We start from the raw sequence: 20,442 nt of genomic DNA, 5'->3' as shown, positions 1-20,442 counted from the left end.
CATTTCTCTCTTTACTTATTCTCATCATCACTAAAATGACACACAATATTTTTAGCGCAACACAATCTGACTTTCAATAATCCCCACAAAACAATGGCCCTGACTGTAACAATAACCTACACCTTTCATGAATCACTTACCTCACAAAAATCTTCGTTACTCGAACTACTGCAATACAGCGAGCGCCAATACTGCCAGCTAAATAAAAGATTCTGACTACTGAAGGCACTAACTGCTAATAGGCATAGTTAGCAAATGAAAGATTTTCATAGAGCACAATGTATTTACCTTAATAGTATTCAAAAGTCATCAGAAATATATTTATCAATTCATGACATCCATCTTAAAAACAATTCCTTTTTCTGGCGGACACACGTCCGGATCGTCTGTTCTCAAAACTTTGGCATCCCTCTCTCCACATCTACCACTGCTGGCCGCTCACCTGCAACTGCACAACGCTACGCGCTGTTCACATCCAACTGCCCAACACTACTAGAGATTTCCATAGAGAGCACTACGTGGCGTTACCAACATAAAAACCTAAACAGCCTACTTAGAACAGTAGATTTGCTCAGTTGTTAGCATGTGTGGTTTTTACGCCGGTCTAAGGCGCTGCAGTCATGGACTGTGCGGCTGGTCACGGCGGAGGTTCGAGTCCTCCCTCGGGCATGGGTGTGTGTGTTTGTCCTTAGGATAATTAAGTTTAATTAGCGTGTAAGCTTAGGGACTGATGACCTTAGCAGTTAAATCCTATAGGATTTCACACACATTTGAACATTTTTGGTATTTAGGCTCTATAACCTTACGACTTATCTTACAAGAAACATTAAGGAAAGGCAAACCTACGTTTCTAGCATTTGTAGACTTAGACAAAGCTTTTGAAAATGTTGAATGGAATACTCTCTTCCAAATTCTAAAGATGGCAGGGGTAAAATGCAGGGAGCGGAAGGCTATTTACAATTTGTACAGAAACCAGATGGCAGTTATAAGAGTCGAAGGACATGAAAGGGAAACTCTGGTTGGGAAGGGAGTGAGACAGGGTTGTAGCCTCTCCCCAATGTTATTCAATCTGTATATTGAGCAAGCAGTAAAGGAAACAAAAGAAAAATTCGGAGTAGGTATTAAAATCCATGGAGAAGAAATAAAAACTTTGAGGTTCGCCGATGACATTGTAATTCTGTCAGAGACAGCAAAGGACTTGGAAGAGCAGTTGAATGGAATGGACATTGTCTTGAAAGGAGGATATAAGATGAATATCAACAAAAGCAAAACGAGGATAATGGAATGTAGTCGAATTAAGTCGGGTGATGCTGAGGGAATTAGATTAGGAAGTGAGACACTTAAAGTAGTAAAGGAGTTTTGCTATTTGGGGAGCAAAATAACTGATGATGGTCGAAGTAGAGAGGATATAAAATGTAGACTGGCAATGGCAAGGAAAGTTATTGCTTGTAGGGTTCATTGATTACAAAAAGGCTGTTGTCAAAGTGCGACATGATAAGTTAGTGGCGTAGTGGAAGAAAGTGAAATCGACTCGCAGGATATTAGAACAATTACAAACTAATACTGGCAACAGTATGCTATTATCAGCTGCTACAAAAAGACATCAGAAAATAATGCAAGGAGTGAGTCAAGATTGTGTTCTATCCCCACTCCTTATCGCCGGCCTGAGTGGCCGAGCGGTTCTAGGCGGTACAGTCTGGAGCCGGGCGACCGCTACGGTCGCAGGTTCGAATCCTGCCTCGGGCATGGATGTGTGTGATGTCCTTAGAAGAGAAATTTGTTAACATCGAGTATAGATTTAAGTGTCAGGAAGTCATTTCTGAAATTATTCGTATGGAGTGTACCCATGTGTGGAAGTGAAACATGTACGATAAATAGTTTGGACAGGAAGAGAATAGAAGCTTTCGAAATGTGGTGCCACAGAAGAACGCTGAAGATTAGATGGGTCGATCACATAACTAATGAGGAGGTATTGAATAGAATTGGGGAGAAGAGGAGTTTGTGGCACAACTTGACGAGAAGAAGGGACCGGTTAGTAGGACATGTTCTGAGGCATCAAGGGATCACAAATTTAGCATTGGAGGGCAGAGTTCAGGGCAAAAATCGTAGAGGGAGACCAAGAGATGAATACACTAAGCAGATTCAGAAGGATGTAGGTTGCAGTAGGTACTGGGAGATGAAGAAACTTGCACAGGATAGGGTAGCATGGAGAGCTGCATCAAACCAGTCTCAGGACTGAAGACCACAACAACAACATCATATCCGATGTAGCTGGGGCATGTCGTAAATTGGTGACCATTAGTACGGTTGAGGAGTGACGTATAGGGCATTAGCGTCATAGAAATCTGGGTGTGAACCTTCTCAGTATCAGGGACTGTACAAAAGTCACACAGCTGCATTCCTATAATCTGTGTGGACATTTTATGTACTAGGAGAAACTCAATTTTCATATTCGTCTGCAGGTTGCTGAATGAATCACTCCCAAAATGGTTGAAGAAAACGAGTCACAGTTGCCGAATGGGGTGAAGTGCGAAGTTCTTGTCACCGTCTTCAGGCGGTACGGCTTCGACATCGCTGTGGGTAGCCTCAGGGTAGAAGACATTTGCCGAGGCGGAGGCGGTTTCATGAGCGAGACACTCCGAGTGCGGGGACGCACGCGAGGCGGCGACGAGGTCAGACTCGTAGTGAAGGCGCCGCTGCGCAAGACTGGGGGCGGAAGGCTCAGCTCCGCCGGCCTGTTCCGGCGCGAGCGGGCGCTGTACTCGCGGACGCTGCCTGCTGTGGAGGCGGCGCTCAAGTCGGTCGAGGGAGGGGCGTGGCGGCCGTTGAAGCCCGCTTGCGTGGCCGTCTGCGGGGGCGGCTGTCTGCTGCTGCAGGACTTGACGATCGCGGGCTTCCGCAAGGCCGCCAGTACTGCTTCCGCTTGCGGGCTGGACGCGGCTCACTGTGTGGTCGCGCTGCGCGGGCTGGCGCGCCTCCACGCCGCCTCCACACCGACTGCGCGCCGCGACGCCCAGGTGGAGCCGCTGCTGCGAGAGTCCGCCGCCTTCGGCGCCAGCCGGGCCCCACTGTTGCAGTCGCAGGCTACGGCCACGGTCCTCAAGATGGCCCACGTACTTGGCCGCTACCCCTGGTTTCGGAGGTATCGGGACAAGTTCCTCCAGCTGGCAGACACTTTGCTGCCGCGAGCAGTAGATGCTGTCTCTACCTGCAACGGAAGGCTGACTGTCATGCTGCATGGGGATTTCCAGAAGAACAATATGATGTTCCGGTATTGCAAATCGGAACTTCAGGTCGTGTTTTATGACTTCCAGGTAAAACTATGGGATTATAATTCAGTTTCAGCTTCTGTGTTAACTAATGGACAATTTAATAAAATAAATGGAAAAAACAGCAGTTATCGACCTGATGGTTGAATTAAGCACCATAGGTCTTTACCAGGTACTGTCCAATATGAGATTATCTCTTATATGTTCTTACACACTGAAGAACCAAAGAAACTGGTACACCTATTGACACACACAGTGGTTACGGTTACTACATGCCACACCACAAGTTGGGAAACGGGGCCAAATTTGTAGTAGTTTACTGTCGAGTTGAGATTTTTACACGCAAATGTTTTATTCATATCTTACCGAAAGTAGCAGTAGGGCAATAAACAGCCTTTTAAACACGCCGCTAACGGCAATCAAATCATTTATAGCAACAACAATTTTTTAAAAAAATTCTTTTCTTAAAGAAATAGAAGTAACAGTACGGCAATCAACAACCTCTCAAAACAGACCGCTAACGGCAATCAAGTAATTTACAGCAATGCAACAGTTCAAAAATTTCTTTTAAAAAACGGCAATCAAGTCATTTATAGCAATACAACAGTTTAAATTAAAAAAAAAACACAGACAGAAGCTAACAGTACGGCAATAACAGCCTTTCAAAACACGCCGCTAACGGCAATCAAGTAATTTATAGCAATACAACAGTTTAAAAAATTTAAAGAACATTAGTAAAGAGGCTACTAAAGTAAATACAGAACCTTGTTAATAAAGTACGGTGAGGTAGTGAAGCTACCAACACCGCCATTTAAAAAAATCAAAGGTCTCAGCAAACACACGATTAATGGCAATAAAGGAATGGAGGAATTTAAAAAAGTTTTTAAACAAAAGTGTCCTGGAATATCATTAGAACACAACAGATATGATGGAACCGTGTAAGGCGGCCACAAATCACCCACTCTGTGATGCCCAGGCTAGGCAGAATACTGACCAATTTAAAGACGCTCGTGAACACAATTGTCACTCTCAGGCTGGTCACTGCACCGACTTTTAGCCAGCGAAAACTTGTAATAAGATAGCTTAACTTGCTGACAGAATTAGAGCTAACCTCGTGCAAGGAAACATTACACCCCACAGTCCTGAATGAGCAACTTCATGATCAACCAACAAGACGCATGAATTTACTCATATAACACGACAGAATAGCGGAACAATTAAACTGCCAAAACTACACCTCCCATCGGGCAGTAACGGGAGGAGGTGGAAAGATCACCGGTGCCGGGAACAGGAAACCCGATCGCCGGAGGCCACAAGGCAGAAGAGACACTGATTACGCTATCTTATTACTTAATGATTAAACCTTCCACTAACTTAACTTGCAATTATGCTCGAACAGGCAGTACACGACCTCCGATGGCAAGGATCCACACATCCGACCGCGCACGCGTCGCCAGTGTACCCAACACGCCACGGTCACGCGACAACACGCTCCGTCACCGGAGTTCACGTCTTCTCTGCAACGTTGACGGGTAGTGACCGCTTATTCATGTTAGGTGTCTCCTTTTTAAACTCCAGTGTTGAAACGGAGAACTTAAACTTGTTAACGACCCACCAAGGTGAAATGAACAGCAACTGCTCGTGGGGCGATTCAGTATACAACCAACACGCGGGGAGCTCTTCCGTCAACTCCACCCGCTCGTTACACACAACCGACATACATCACGTGGCGACTCGGTACAACCGACCACGCCTGGTCCGCGCTGCGCGCTGCCCTCCTGTGTCCACCAGACTCTCTGAGCGCACGCCCCCACTTCTGCGCCACCACACGAAGTTACCACCGGTCAAACATCTCACTTGCTCCATAGCAGTTTCCCGGAAGCAAAAACGCAGATATCGATAGCAGAGAGAAAAAACAACCAAGCAGCCACTTAATGACAGACAACGTACCAAACAAACATGTCAGGGGAAGAAAAGGGAAACCAATGCAATCTAAACACAAGGTATAGCACGAGTCGATACACGGCTCACCTACATAATATCGTGTAGGACCCCCGTGAGCATGCAGAATTGCCGCAACACGACATGGCATGGACTCGACTAATGTCTGAAGTGTATCCTGCAGCGCTGTACATAAATCCGTAAGAGTACAGTACGTTGCAAAGCATCCGAGATATGCTTAATAATATTCACGTCTGGCGCGTTTGGTGGCCAGCGGAACCGTTTAATTGCAGAAGAGTGTCCATGGAACAATTCTGTAGCATTTCTGGACGTATTGGGTGTCGCAATTTTCTGATGGAACTGCCAAAGGCCGTCGGAATGCACAATGGATATGAATTGCAGCAGGTGACCAGACAGGATGGCTATGTACGTGTCACATGCCAGAGTCGTTTCTAGACGTACAAGGGGTTCCATATCACTCCAGCTGCACGCGCCCCACACCATTACAGAGCCTCCATCAGTTTGAACAGTCCCCTGCTGACATGCAGGGTTCATGGATTCATGAGGTTGTCTCCATACCCGTACACGTCCATCTGCTTTATACAATTTGAAACGAGACTCGTCCGACCAGCTGGTCCCGGCGGAGGTTCGAGTCCTCCCTCGGGCATGGGTGTGTGTGTTTGTCCTTAGGATAATTTAGGTTAAGTAGTGTGTAAGCTTAGGGACTGATGACCTTAGCAGTTAAGTCCCATAAGATTTCACACACATTTGAACATTTGATTTTTGTCCGACCAGGCAACATGTTCCCAGTCATCAACAGTCCAATGTCGGTGTTGACGGGCCCAGGCGAGGCGTAAAGCTTTGTGTCGTGCAGTTATCGAGGGTACATGAGCGGGCCTTTGGCTCCGAAATACCATGTCGATAATGTTTCGTTGAATGGTTCGCACACTTGACACTTGTTGACGGCCCAGCATTGAAATCTCCTGCAATTTGCGGAAGGGTTGCACTTCTGTCACACTGAACGATTCTCCTGAGTCGTTGTTCCCGTTCTTGGAGGATCTTTTTCCGGCCGCAGCGACGTCGGAGATTTGATGTTCTACCGGATTCCTGATATCCACGGCACACTAATGAAATCGTCGTACGGTAAACTCCCCACTTCATCGCTCGTGCACCGACTATAACACCATGTTCAAACTCACTTAAATCTTGATAACCTTCCATTGTAGCAGCAGTAATCGATCTGACAACTTCGCCAGACACTTGTTGTCTTATATAGGCGTTGCCGACCGCAACGCCTTTTTCTGCCTGTTTACATATCCCTGTATTTGGATACGCATGTCTATACCAGTTTCTTTGGCGCTTCAGTGTATTATTTCCTTTCGCAGCTCCTCCACATGTATTTAACATTCACAAAGCATTGTGAATGTTATGCAGTTATGTGCAAGGCAACTGCAGTTATGTGCAAGACAATACTTTAATCTGAAAACATACTGAAAAACTTTTGAATTTTTTTTCCACAATATTGGTATCTGGGATGAGCTGGATTCAAATACTTACACAAACATGTTTTCTGTGTTTTCCCTGTTGCATTTCAGCCTAAGACTAGTAAAAATGTTCAGATGTGTGTGAAATCTTATGGGACTTAACTGCTAAGGTAATCAGTCCCTAAGCTTACACACTACTTAACCTAAATCATCCTAAGGACAAACACACACACCCACGCCCGAGGGAGGACTCGAACCTCCGCCGGGACCAGCCACACAGTCCATGACTGCAGCGCCTTAGACCGTAATACTAGTAGAATTCTATTAATACTCGAAGAGTGTTCTGGCATTCTACCCATTCTCAATTGAGAAACAAACAGCCTTGTCGCAGTGGTAACACTGGTTCCCGTCAGATAAACGAAGATTAGCGCTGTCGGGCCTTGCTGGCCATCCGAGTCTGCTAAGCGCTGCTCGCAAGCGGGGTGCACTCAGCCCTGTTAGGCCAATTGAGGAGCTACTTGACTGAGAAGTAGCGTCTCTCGTTACGAAAACTGACAACGGCCAGGAGAGCGGAGTGCTGTCCACACACCTTTCCATTTCCGCACCCATTGACACCTATTGGCTCAGGATGACACGGCGGTCGGTCAGTACCTTTGGACCTTTCGAGGCCTGTTTGGACGGATTTAGTCCCTCTCTCTTTCTTGTTTTTTTATTTATTTATATGAGGAGCTGATAAGCTATGCACGATAAATACTTCAGTTACGAGGGGGCTTCAAAAAGTAAGTTAGACATTATTACAGCAGGCCAAGTAACTTTTATTGAAAGCTGCACTACGTATCAAAGTGACACAGATAGGTGACACTACTTTTCAACATAGTCACGAAGACTGTCTAAACTACAAACAGTCTACCAATCGTTCAGTTCTTCGACGACAGAAATCCGATTCGTTGTCACGGAACCATTCGACAACCACTGTTTGAACATCATAGTTGGAAGATCTCTTTTACCGGCAGAAATTCTTTCAGCTTTCCGAAAAGGTAGAAACCACATGATGCAAGAAACAGACTGAATGGCGGGTCAACATCAACCACGTCTGTGCGGCTTTGATCACATTCTTGCAACAGTTTCAGTACAAGTTGACGTGACATTACCTTCAATTCATAATACGACAGAACGTTTTACCATCAGAATCATACTGTCCCACATACTTTAAGTTCGCAGACGGCCGCGCCGAGTAGCCCCGTAGTTTGAGGCGGCATGTCACGGATTGCGCGGCCTCTTCCGCCGGAGGTTCGAGTCCTCCCTCGGGCATTGTGTGTGTGTGTGTGTGTGTGTGTGTTGTTCTTAGCATAAGTTAAAGTGATGTGTAAGTCTAGGAACCGATGACCTCAGCAGTTTGGTCCCTTAGAAATTCGCACACATTTGAACATTTTTTTCGCAGTACGTTTCCTGTTGCGACGTCATTTCAATTGTACACTGTGATGCACCTGGCAAACGTACTGCGGCAGAATTGTCTCTGCAGAAAACATGGAAGATGTACTTTTTTCTGACAATGCGCTACTCTTCTTGCGCAATGGTCTTAGTGTGGAATGACATACGTAACTACTTTGTGAAGTCCTTACATATTTAGGCTGTAACATTAATTACAAGGCAAAATAGGAAATCACACAGATAAAAGTGCACACAAATAAATATATAAAGAACACAAATATTAAAAGAATCATCACATTTTGGAAGTGTTCGTCAAATGAGAAAACTGAAATGAAAAAAATAAAACACAAAACAAACCATAACGAATTTTTAAAAACCTATTTTACTGAGAAAGACACAGGAAGCCAGAGTCAAGAAACAAAAATCAGATTTCTTGGAATAATGAGAGGATTTGAGAGATCAATCAGATTAGCATTTTTAGCAAAGACGTTTTCATTAATAGCCTAAGAAAAAAATTCGGAATAATAGAAACATTTAGTATGAGTACGTTATGTGAATGAGCAGTGGCATGCCAGCTTCAAAAGTTAAATGATGCAAAGCAAGATGGACGAAACCTCTGGATTGAGTAAGAACTCAATAGGTACCAGAAAAATGTCTTTAATTTGAAATAAATGGCTACAGTGACCTGTAAAAACCAGTTGTACACGGGAGTAAAACAATAGAGCTGGTCCCCACTAATCTCATAGAATTCAGTTATTGTTACTAAGACACGTTGTCGTGAATACAATACTATCCAGTAACTGAAAAAATATCGATCTAATGTTGTACATTTTGTTTTATCATCCCAACTTATTTAAGCTGATTAACGTTCTTCCTCTCCCCAATGCCTTACACTACTAAGAAAGTGCTAAAGTATGCACTCAAAACTGGCTATGGAAAAAGACAAAAAAATCTGTATTTTTTAAGAAGCTGTTGCGATTATTGGCAAAGATTATACAGACGATTTTCTCGTGTCTTTTCTGTTGTGTTATGCCCACTCGTCTAACATAGGGTACCCAAGAAAACTGCTTTCTTGGATCGCTTGACGATTCAAGCATATCGTATTAACGGAGTTTATTACAAAAGATAAATGACAGTGCTTAACTTTTGTATTCACAAAGGTGTGTCGTAAGCAAAAGTCGACATTCAAATAATCAGTGGCCTTCGGTACATACAATTCCAACGCAAGAAAAACAATACAGTTCGTAAGTCACTGCTGTAGCATTCGGAGGACGGCTCGTCTTCAACTAGGGCCGTGGCTAGGCAGCGCAGCGCTTGTATTCTCTTCGTGTAGATGCCTCTCCTGTCTCGGTGTCGTCCTAGAGAGGGGTCCGTCAGCGTACAATTGGCTGAAGTCGTCTCAAAGCCCTCTCTGTTCTCCCGTTCTTGATCGTCGTGCCGGCGCTTGACTTTACGCCGAAACATTTTCTGCCAATATCAAGAAGATCTCATAGCTGGTTAACGAATGGGGCTAGAGGGTTTACGTAACGCCCACCAAAATACTAAGTGACAGTCTCTGGTCGATCGAGAATAAAGAGAATGCACTCAAAGCGTCTGGCTATATCCATAAATACGTAGGAAATCTTGAGTGTAGTGACAAAATTCATTAAAATCATATTCAGGAAATATAATTAGCGCATCATGATCGCGTAATAAAATACGGTGACATCTAAATTATCCTCTTGGCAAAATACTTCGACTCCACTGTATGAAGAGGAGCGTTGCAAATGAAGAAGCATTATAACTATTTGAGTTGGAAATGTGAAGAGCGACAAGGTAAGCAGCCCCATCGCTTCCTAGGTAGTTTTGCATAAGGGACTTGAAGGATTGTGGCAATGGTGGCTACGAGCAGAGGTAGAGAATCGAACGTTTGAGGGCTGTCATAAAGTTTTATGGTATCGGTAACTTCTTACAGTATAAATACGGTCTCCGTGACTAAGTAGAAGGCTGTTTGATTGTTTGTCAGGCATGTTTCGCTTCTCTTAATTTCGAAGCATCTTTGGTGTTGATTTAAAGTGGTCTTTTTCATATATATGCAGCAATAGAACTCTTTTTGTCCTGTAAAGTCCAGGAAATCCTTTTCTTCTCATCTGCGAGAATATTTTAAGATACACTTCACAATTTTTACCAATATATTCTTTTACCTTGATTACACGTATCAGTGACTTCAAGCAGTCAGTCACAAAAACTTTTAGAGTTTATATTTTAATTAATGTCTCATTGTATGCTTTCAGTCATTTAATGCCTTACATGCTCTTTTGTAATAGTACCTACCAAAATTGTTAATATCAATCAAAATCATTGTGGCTATTTTTAACAAATAGCTGGGTAAAAATACTTAACGACTTTGTTCATGTTCAGTTGGTATATTGATTCTACTGTTTGATTGGTCTGTTGGTGAAACTTAAGTACAAAGTATATCTAAACTACAAAAAATTTGTATTACAGCTTACATGAGTGAGAATAAGCCTACTTCATTAAAATATTTACCACATAGGATACAGATTTTGTATTTATGACAGCTGCTAGTAATTGTTGTTGAAAATGACATTTATAGTTAAAAGGAGGGCATGTTTTCTGTGGCTGATTTGTTGAAAACGTGTTCATGAACCATTCTAGAACAATAATTGTTAAAACAGGCTGCAGAAAGCTCAGAGATGCTGAACACAGAGTGTGGCATCAAGAAAGTCCAGTAGATTGAGGCAACAACTCTACCAAAGTGTTGGGCTAATACATACAGTGTACCTCTCTGAAGACACATCAGGTACCACAGGTACTCACAGCGATATTTTCCATTTTATTTTTGTAATGTGTAACTGGAATCAGCCCGAAGCAAAGACAGGTCATTGAATGTTTCATAGGAAAACGCACAATCATATCGTTTTCTAAGCCGTAATTTAAGAGCCCAAAAGATAGAGTACCTTAAGATCCGTCTGAAGCAATGTTCAGTTTAATAATATTTCTTAACCGTGACACAAATAAAAAAAAGGAAGGCATTTTTAGTTGGGAAACCACGAGGTGCGTTCAGCTGATGAATCAGAAAGAGCTTTCTTCCGCTGCGCACTATGGCCCCTTACCGCGCTGTGCATGGGAGTTGTGTCAGCTTCTACACACTAACGCGAACCAGATCTCCAAGACGCCTTCTGATACTACAGAGGATCAAGAAGGAATTGAATTTTCTATAAGAAATTTATGATTTAATACATCCAAAACAAATGTGGTGAAAACTACATAACAAATTTTTGTAACGCGATGGATTTAGACAAAAAACGATGCAAACAAAACTACTGTGGTCTTTACAGAGTGATATTTTGCAGTGTGCATAGACAGTACTCTTATATCTGTCCTTTGGCCACACGTGTAGCAACCCTTGCACTTTCTGCCTTCTTCAGGCGCCTCGCACAGATTATGCTCACTAAACTACTAACCAAACAAAATCACTGCCTATTTGTTAATTTCTTCAAATTGCTCATTTTACTCCTTCCAACAGACTTAGGCTGAATTAGTTGGCTGCTAATATTTTTAAAATGTATCCTTCACTTCCGTAGCAAGTGGGCGTTGAAATTCAAATATAGCCTATATGGAAGATCTTCCTGCAGGCCATACCCATCATGTTGATGAATGCAACTGATGGGCGTTGTTTTATTTGGTGTTCAATGGAATAATTACTATCTGGTCGAGAGTATAGACTCTATTTTCTGTATAGTTGTTGTTGTTGTGGTCTTCAGTCCAGAGACTGGTTTGATGCAGCTCTCCATGCTACTCTATCCTGTGCAAGCTTCTTCATCTCCCAGTACCTACTGCAACCTACATCCTTCTAAATCTGTTTAGTGTATTCATCTCTTGGTCGCCCTCTACGATTTTTTACCTCCGTGCTGCCCTCTAGTACTAAACTGGTGATCCCTTGATGCCTCAGAACATGTCCGACCAACCGATCCCTTCTTCTAGTCAAGTTGTGCCACAAATTTCTCTTCTCCCCAGTTCTATTCAGTACCTCCTCATTAGTTATGTGGTCTACCCCTCTAGCCTTCAGCATTATTCTGTAGCACCACATTTCGAAAGCTTGTATTCTCTTTTTGTCTAAATTATTTATCGTCTATGTTTCACTTCCATACATGGCTACACTCCACACAAATACTTTCAGAAACGACTGCCTGACACTTAAATCTATAATTGATGTTAACAAATTTCTTTTCTTTAGAAACACCTTTCTTGCCATTGCCAGTCTACATTTTATATCCTCTCTACTTCTATCATCATCAGTTATTTTGCTCTCCAAATAGTAGAACTCCTTTACTACTTTAAGTGTCTCTTTTCCTAATCTAATTCCCTCAGAATCACCCGATTTAATTCGACTACATTCCATTATCCTCGTTTTGCTTTTGTTAATGTTCATCTTATATCCTCCTTTCAAGACAATGTCCATTCCGTTCAACTGCTCTTCCAAGTCCTTTGCTGTCTCTGACAGAATTACAATGTCATCGGCGAACCTCAAAGTTTTTATTTCTTCTCCATGGATTTTAATTCCTATTCCGTATTTTTCTTTTGTTTCCTTTACTGCTTACTCAATATACAGATTGAATAACATTGGGGATAGGCTACAACCCTGTCTCATTCGCTTCCCAACCATTGCTTCCCTTTCACACCCCTCGACTCTTAGCAGGAGATTTCAGATTGTTCTTTATCTCAGAAATTAGAGTTTCATAACGGTGGTCGCTGCTCAGTAAACTACCGCCCTATTCACATTTGGTGCATAGCTTACCAATGTTATTTTTTTCATAGAATCCAAATTGACTGGAATGTTTTTCTTTAGATTTGATGGGATGCGTTATGTTGGGAATATAACTCCTGTTCTGTTTTATTGTTCCAATTATGATTCGTATTTTTTACAAAAGTTCTTAGGCAAGAGAGACCCTGGTTAAGTAGTTATCACACTTCCTACGTTTGTTTGTGGGACTAGGATAAGTGACATGAGACGGTGAAAGCCGGTGTCAGCTTACAGCCTACACCTCTCGAATAGCACCAAGGGGGCCGCCATAAGATTAACGATCCCATCCGCCAGACGGGTCACAACAACAGAGTCGGATACCCTCACGTCATGAGGCACTGCTGAGAGGTTTGCTACTTCGGCCAGGTCACTGATGTAATGAATGATGATCAGGTACCTTACGCCGCCAGCTCTCCCCCCCTTGCCGGCCAAATACTGGCAATGTAATTTCATCCACTAACAGGATTAGAACCAGTATACCTCCGAATCTAGTGGCATGGCACAGGCGTATGTTTGTGACAATCCATTTATTTTCATTAAGCGTGCCTGCATCCGTCCGTCACGGCCCATCTTTACGCTCTCCATTTTTTACATCTTTCGTTAGCTTCACTGCTAAAATGTTTTTCCAACCAAAGAATTACATCTTGTTTCCGTCTATTAGCTTTATCAGTCATGAGCTAACTTTCATTTTAAAAGAGGACTGAACAAATCCGTGCATACGAAAGTAAAGCAATAATGAAAGGTACAGTCCTTTCTCCATTGTGAAACTGAAAATATTTCTTATTGTTAAGACATGTAAATAGATACAGTATCTTTTCAGAAAATTACACAAGTATTGGTCCTTCTTGAAAGTGAGAAAAAAAAGAAACATATTTATATGAACAATAATTCGAAGTTTCAAATTTTTTAAAGAAAAATAAATAAAGAAAGTGACCTTGAGACTTGTAGAACATCTTTTGTCATTATTTTTACTCTAGTGTCATTCTTTCATATATAATTTTCAGTGCATCACCGTATTTTCTCTTCTGGTCCTTATACATTGGTGTGCAAAACTTAAGGACGAAAGTAACTTTTGCATCATGAGTCGCTGCCAGGTAACAGAGGATAAGAAGTTAGTAACCCCTAAAGAAATCATTGCAAGTATCATTTAATACCGTGTAATTCCACCGCTCGACTTGATAACCTCCTGGATTCGGTTAGGAACTCTGTCCATAAAGTTATGCAAGAACGTCGCTTCCAGGTTAAGCCACTCGTTGAGGATTTGATTGCGCAGTTCCACCAAATTGGGGGGATGCTGATGCTGATGTCTGCATTTTGCTCGTAGATCCAACGTGCCCCACTGGTTTTCTACGGGTTTCAAGTCAGTTGATTTTGAAGGCAAACAGGGTGTGGGGTGTTTAGAAAACCAATCACATGTTATTCCAGCCTTATGAGCGTTACAGTCGTCTTTATGTGCCTGTGTGAGCAATGGCCTCTTATGAGATGACGACTCCAAATGTTCATTGCACGCAGTTTCTGTCATGCAGTTCTCCCGCTGACAGGTTGGACTGGACGTTCATTCGTTGCCTGGAGCCATTCCTGGGGGGTTTGGAAGCGGTTTTGATTCACACGCCGCGAAATGCGTTTCTGGTTCGTCTCAGATTGGATCTTTTTCCTACCAAAATTCTGATGTTGTGTTTCGTGACCGAGCGTGTTACACCTCTACTTGTAGACACCTTGACCTGTCCGGCGCTAAACACATGCATGTCCAAAGGAACATTGCATCGTACACTACTGACCATTAAAATTGCTACACCAAGAAGAAATGCAGATGATAAACGGGTATTCATTGGACAAATATATTATACTAGAACTGACATGTGAATACATTTTCACGTAATTTGGGTGCATAGATCCTGAGAAATCAGTACCCAGAACAACCACCTCTGGCCGTAATAACGGCCTTGATACGCCTGCGCATTGAGTCAATCAGAGCTGCCCATGCAGCTTCTACACGATACCACAGTTCATCAAGAGTAGTGACTGGCGTATTATGACGAGCCAGCTGCTCGGCCACCATTGACCAGACATTTTCAGTTGGTGAGAGATCTGGAGAATGTGCTGACCAGGGCAGCAGTCGAACATTTTCTGTATCGAGAAAGGCCCGTACAGGACCTGCAACTTGCGGTCGTGCATTATCCTGCTGAAATGTAGGGTTTCGCAGTGATCGAATGCAGGTTAGAGCCACGGGTCGTAACACATCTGAAATGTAACGTCCACTGTTCAAAGTGCCGTCAGTGCGAACAAGAGACCGAGACGTGTAACCAATGGCACCCCATACCATCACGCCGGGTGATACGCCAGTATGGCGATAACGAATACACGCTTCCAATGTGCGTTCACCGCGATGTCGCTAAACACGGATGCGACCATCATGATACTGTAAACAGAACTTGGATTCATCCGAAAAAATGACGTTTTGTCATTCGTGCACCCAGGTTCGTCGTTGAGTCACCATCACAGGCGCTCCTGTCTGTGATGCAGCGTCAAGGGTAACCGCAACCATGGTCTCCGACGTGATAGTCCATGCTGATGCAAACGTCGTCGAACTGTTCGTGCAGATGGTTGTTGTCTTGCAAACGTCCCCATCTGCTGACTCAGGGATCGAGACGTGGTTGTACGATCCGTTACAGCCATACGGATAAGATGCCTGTCATCACGACTGCTAGTGATGCGATGCCGTTGGGATCCAGCACGGCGTTCCGTATTACCCTCCTGAACCAACCGATTCCATATTCTGCTAACAGTAATTGGATCTCGACCAACGCGAGCAGCAATGTCGCGATACGATAAACCGCAGTCACAATAGGCTACAATCCGACCTTTGTCAAAGTCGGAAACATGATGGTACGCATTTCTCCTCCTTACACGAGGCATCACAACAACGTTTCACCAGGCAACGCCGGTCAACTGCTGTTTGCGTATGAGAAATCGCTTGGAAACTTTCCTCATGTCAGCACGTTGTAGGTTTCGCCACCGGCGCCAAACTTGTGTAAATGCTCTGAATAGCTAATCGTTTGCATATCACAGCATCTTATTCCTACTGTTAAATTTCGCGTCTGTAGCACGTCATCTTCGTGGTGTAGCAATTTTAATGGCCAGTAGTGTAATTAGAAACAATATAGGCACTGCAATATCGTATTTATCCCCCGACACCTGTCAAACAGCTTTCAAGTAAAATGTCTCCCCTGTACGGTAATATACATAATGGATGTACGAGTACGGGTTCTAGTAGATATGAAAGTCTGTGTCTGGTCGTGGGTCGTGCTCGGATAGCAAACAATAAGGCGACCGCGCGCGACAAGCGGCAAACCCGTGTTCGAGTTCCGGTCTGGCACAAATTTTCATTGCCGTAAATCCCTTATACGATTGATGGTTGTCCATATTGAAATTAAATCCAGGACACTGGCGCCAGATCTGGTTATCAGAAACTTAACGCCGCCACCTGTCCTCTTCTCCCCTAGTGCTACTGGTGGTGGTAATTTATTTCATCATCAGGACTCGAAACGGCACATGCATGCGTTTGCGAAGACGAGTTCATTATATATCGCGTAGTAGTTCAGAATGAGGGAACCAGCTTCGCGTTTTCTTTAAGACAGTTAAGAAAACCACTGGTTTTGAACTGGCGTTCTCTCGAATGCAATGTTTTGCAATTTACGGTTTCGCTCCATTTAGAAGAAGAGAAGTGTATACCTTCTTAATAAGCCAAGTAATGCACTTTGACGTAGGATACAGATTCTGGTGGTATGACAGTTATACAGTAACTGAAAAGATCCAACACCAAGAAGGTATCGTGTGAGATAAACGAAAGTTGGTAGGCATGTTTCACCATCTGAATGATGACGCCTACTCAAATTTAGCGCCAGCCGCGTGGGAGTGGCGCTCGTAGCACTACAATCAGCATGCAAATCAGGTTTGCTTTGTAAACGCGCTGAACGGTCGTGAGCATTTGCTAACTTTGAGACTGGATGTGATGAGTTGATGTTAAGTCAAGAATGTCTTTAAGGCGACACAGACACCATTATCAACAATTCACTGAGTTAAAAGGAGATCGTGTAACAGTCCAACGAGAAGCTGGATGTTCCTTCCGCGATATTACATAAAGACTTCGTAGGAATCTAGTCGCTGTACATGATTGCTGGCAGCGGTCTTCATGGAGAGGTACGGTCACAAGAACACCCAACTCCAGACGGCCACGTGGTGCATAGTACTGCGCCTACAGCAGCAATTCGAGCATCAGTTGGCAGCACAGTGACACAACGACCTGTTTTAAATTGGTTACTTCAGGGACAGCTCCGAGCCAGACGTCTTGTAGAGGGCATACCATTGATCCCAAACCATCGCCATTTGCGATTTCAGTGGTGTCAAGCGAGAGCTCATTGGAGAGCGTAGTGGAGCTCAGTTGTGTTTTCTCATGGAAGCCGTTTCTGTTTTGGTGTCAGTGATGGCCTTGTATTGGTTAGAAGGAGGACAGATGAAAACATGCAACCAGCTTGTCTGGGCCTGAACACACTGGACTTACGCCTCGAGCTATAGTCTGGGGTCCTATTTCGTATGCTCAACAGGAGCAATGTGGTTATCGCAAGCACCCTGACTGCAACTGTGTACGTCAGTCTGGCGATTAGACCTGCCACTCGTGAACAGTTTACCAGGGGGTGCTTTCCAACAGGATAACGCTCGTCCACACACTGCTGTTGTAATCCAGCGTGCTCTACAGTGTGTCGACATATTGCCTTGGCCTCCACGATCACCAGGTATGTCTCCAATCGAGCAAGTGTGGGACAACATCGGAGGATAACTCCAGCGTCATCCTTCTATTGACTGTCCAAGTGCAACAAGCATGGAACTCCATCCCACGAAGTGATATTTGGCACCGTACGACGCAATGAATGTATGTTTATATGCTTGCGTTCAACATTCTAATGGCTACACCGGTTATTAAAGTACCAGCATTTCACATTTGCAACATATGCCCGAAATTTCATTACTCTACATTAATTATTTCTTGATGTACAGATCTTTTTCCGTCAGTGTATAACACCTCTTCTTCTTGATGATTTGGTTTGATTTGTACTTGGCCCCGGCTAAAACTCGGCGACAGTCAGTAGAGTGTTGAGATCGTTATCAAGTTACGAAGACGAAGTTACACAAAATGACAGTGCTGAACCGAAATGTCGACGTGCGTGAGATATTTACTTCACCAAGAATCGTAATTAATAGTTCGTAATCGATGTTTAACTGATTAATTATGAAATATTAATGATAAAACCAATACAGTCACATCCACAACAAATTCCCTACAAGCTGGTCGTAATTTCAAGTATCTAAGAAATCGTAACAGTAGGCTTGTTATTTGAGTCAAAGATTCTACACAAGCGCCGGGCGCTACAGTCAAATATTATCGCTGCGCGTAATTTTTACTCCGGAGTTTCATGTCAATAATTTGATAAAATTTTAAATCACAAATGCACGACTTGGCACGAGAGGGTGTTTTATTGCACAATATCAGTCACTTCCTAACCGAGCCTTGAGAAGAAAACTTTCCCCGGTGTTGGGGGGATTTAAATTATATGCTTCGGACCTATCACTGAGGTTCCATAAACCACTGGCTATTATGAATGAAAATTTTCTGTCAGTGTTCATCGCCTAAATCACTGTCGAAGTAATGTTTAGTTCAATTATCTAGCTAAAAGTTCACTTTATTCTAGTAGGTAACAGTCAAATGGTTCAAATGGCTCTGAGCACTATGGGACTCAACTGCTGAGGTCATTAGTCCCCTAGAACTTAGAACTAGTTAAACCTAACTAACCTAAGGACATCACAAACATCCATGCCCGAGGCAGGATTCGAACCTGCGACCGTAGCGTTCTTGCGGTTCCAGGCTGCAGCGCCTTTAACCGCACGGCCACTTCGGCCGGCAGGTAACAGTCCTCCGTTCGAATTCTAATGCCGTGATATTTGAAGTCAGAATATCGTATTACTGCGTCATAATTGATCGCAATTATTCAATCTCAAAAACAATCTAAGAGCGCCTGCATGTACGAGCATTCAAATATATGACCTGCTTCGGCTAACTCTCGTAACGTAGTGACAATGCATTGAATTATACTTTGTCATTACTCACGATTCCCAAAGAGTATTCACACGGAGTATACTTTGGGATCGTTGGTTCTACTTTGAGAATGCTAATTTATGCTAATTTTGCAATTTATTATGATTTTGATTCTAATTTTACTGGAATTTAATGTTTCCTTCGTAGATTGCTAAATTGTCAAGTCTTAGATTCCTGATTTAATTTAATTACTTGTTATTGTGCTAATCAATTTGTTCGCTTATTCACTTTTCTGAGAATTTGGGACTTGGGGAGAAATCTTTGGGGTATTGGGAGCTAATTTTTGATTTTTATTTCTCGTCCGAGGAAGTGGCATTACAGGTGTAATTAAAAAACATGCAGTCGATTCACTAAAACGTTTCTGAGTATATTACCATATTGTCATGTTGTGCTTATGGACCAACATTTCGGCCTCTGTTGCAAAGAGTCTTCATCAGGGTGTGTAAATATGCCACACTGATTTAGGCCACTTGAAACCACACGACGGTTGGGACATACATCCCGACACTGAAGCCCATGTTCAAAAACATACGATCAATTTAAGAAAAACTGTGCTTTTTCAGGGAGCCCACATCGGATCTCCAGCGGAGGACCTGCAGTACTTTCTGCACACGAGCGCCAGCCTCGAGGTTTTGCAGCAGCACACAGACCTGCTGCTGTCCGAGTACCACAGCACCCTGCAGCGCACACTGCGCGCCCTGGGGCTGCAGCAACAGGCGGATGCCTACCCACTGGAGCAGCTGAGGAGAGAGATGGAGCAGCTGACACCGGTAGGGGTCTTCTGCACCTACAACCTGCTGCCTGCCATGCTGAACCTAGAGGCAGTCTGCTTGGAGCTTAGTAATTCCTGCAACATTGACAGGCTGTTACGCAAGTGTTTCACGAATCCAAAGTATCTGGCATTTGCTGAGTACCTGACGCCTCTATTTGAGAAGCGGGGACTTCTTTGATGGAAGTATTACAAACACTTTTTGCTCAACATTCATGTTGACAGATTCAGTGTGAATAGCCCAAAGTATGAAAGACTTCGTAGATCTACATCTACGACAGCTATGCTCGACAAGCATCTTATGGTGTCTGACAGACGGACTTTGCACACATATTGAGGAACTGCAAAGCAGATGAAAATTGAATCCCTGTGGCTTCATTGTGTTTCCGTAGTGTGTTTCTATAGTCAGTGCAATGTTATGGTAATATGAAGATTTGTGTCATTTGCAGTTCATAATCAAGTGCACAAGTGTACCTGAGATGAAAGATTATTTACAACTGAGGACACTATCAGCTTAGGCTGCTGACTGTTATGGTAATTTGTATATCATTATTTATCACAAGAAATATATTTTTCCCTTTTGTCCTGAT

General features: G+C 43.3%; 1 protein-coding gene across 1 annotated transcript; it reads left to right on the top strand.

The window, feature by feature from the left end:
* The first annotated feature begins 2,486 nt into the window (after positions 1-2,486).
* On the top strand, positions 2,487-20,033 carry LOC126156292 (uncharacterized). Its single transcript, XM_049916299.1, has 2 exons — positions 2,487-3,314; positions 19,647-20,033. Exons 1-2 carry the CDS (start codon positions 2,487-2,489, stop codon positions 20,031-20,033), a joined length of 1,215 nt encoding a protein of 404 aa, XP_049772256.1.
* Positions 20,034-20,442: the final 409 nt, after the last annotated feature.

This window comes from Schistocerca cancellata, chromosome 2 (genome assembly GCF_023864275.1).
Source record: "Schistocerca cancellata isolate TAMUIC-IGC-003103 chromosome 2, iqSchCanc2.1, whole genome shotgun sequence".
In the NCBI taxonomy this organism is placed as follows: domain Eukaryota; kingdom Metazoa; phylum Arthropoda; class Insecta; order Orthoptera; family Acrididae; genus Schistocerca; species Schistocerca cancellata.
This window is presented reverse-complemented; position numbering and strand designations above follow the sequence as displayed.

Coding starts and splice junctions, on each gene's coding strand:
- LOC126156292 (XM_049916299.1), top strand. CDS start 2,487: ATGGTTGAAGAAAACGAGTCACAGTTGCCGAATGGGGTGAAGTGCGAA. Junction 3,315..19,646: donor TCGTGTTTTATGACTTCCAG/GTAAAACTATGG, acceptor GTGCTTTTTCAG/GGAGCCCACATCGGATCTCC.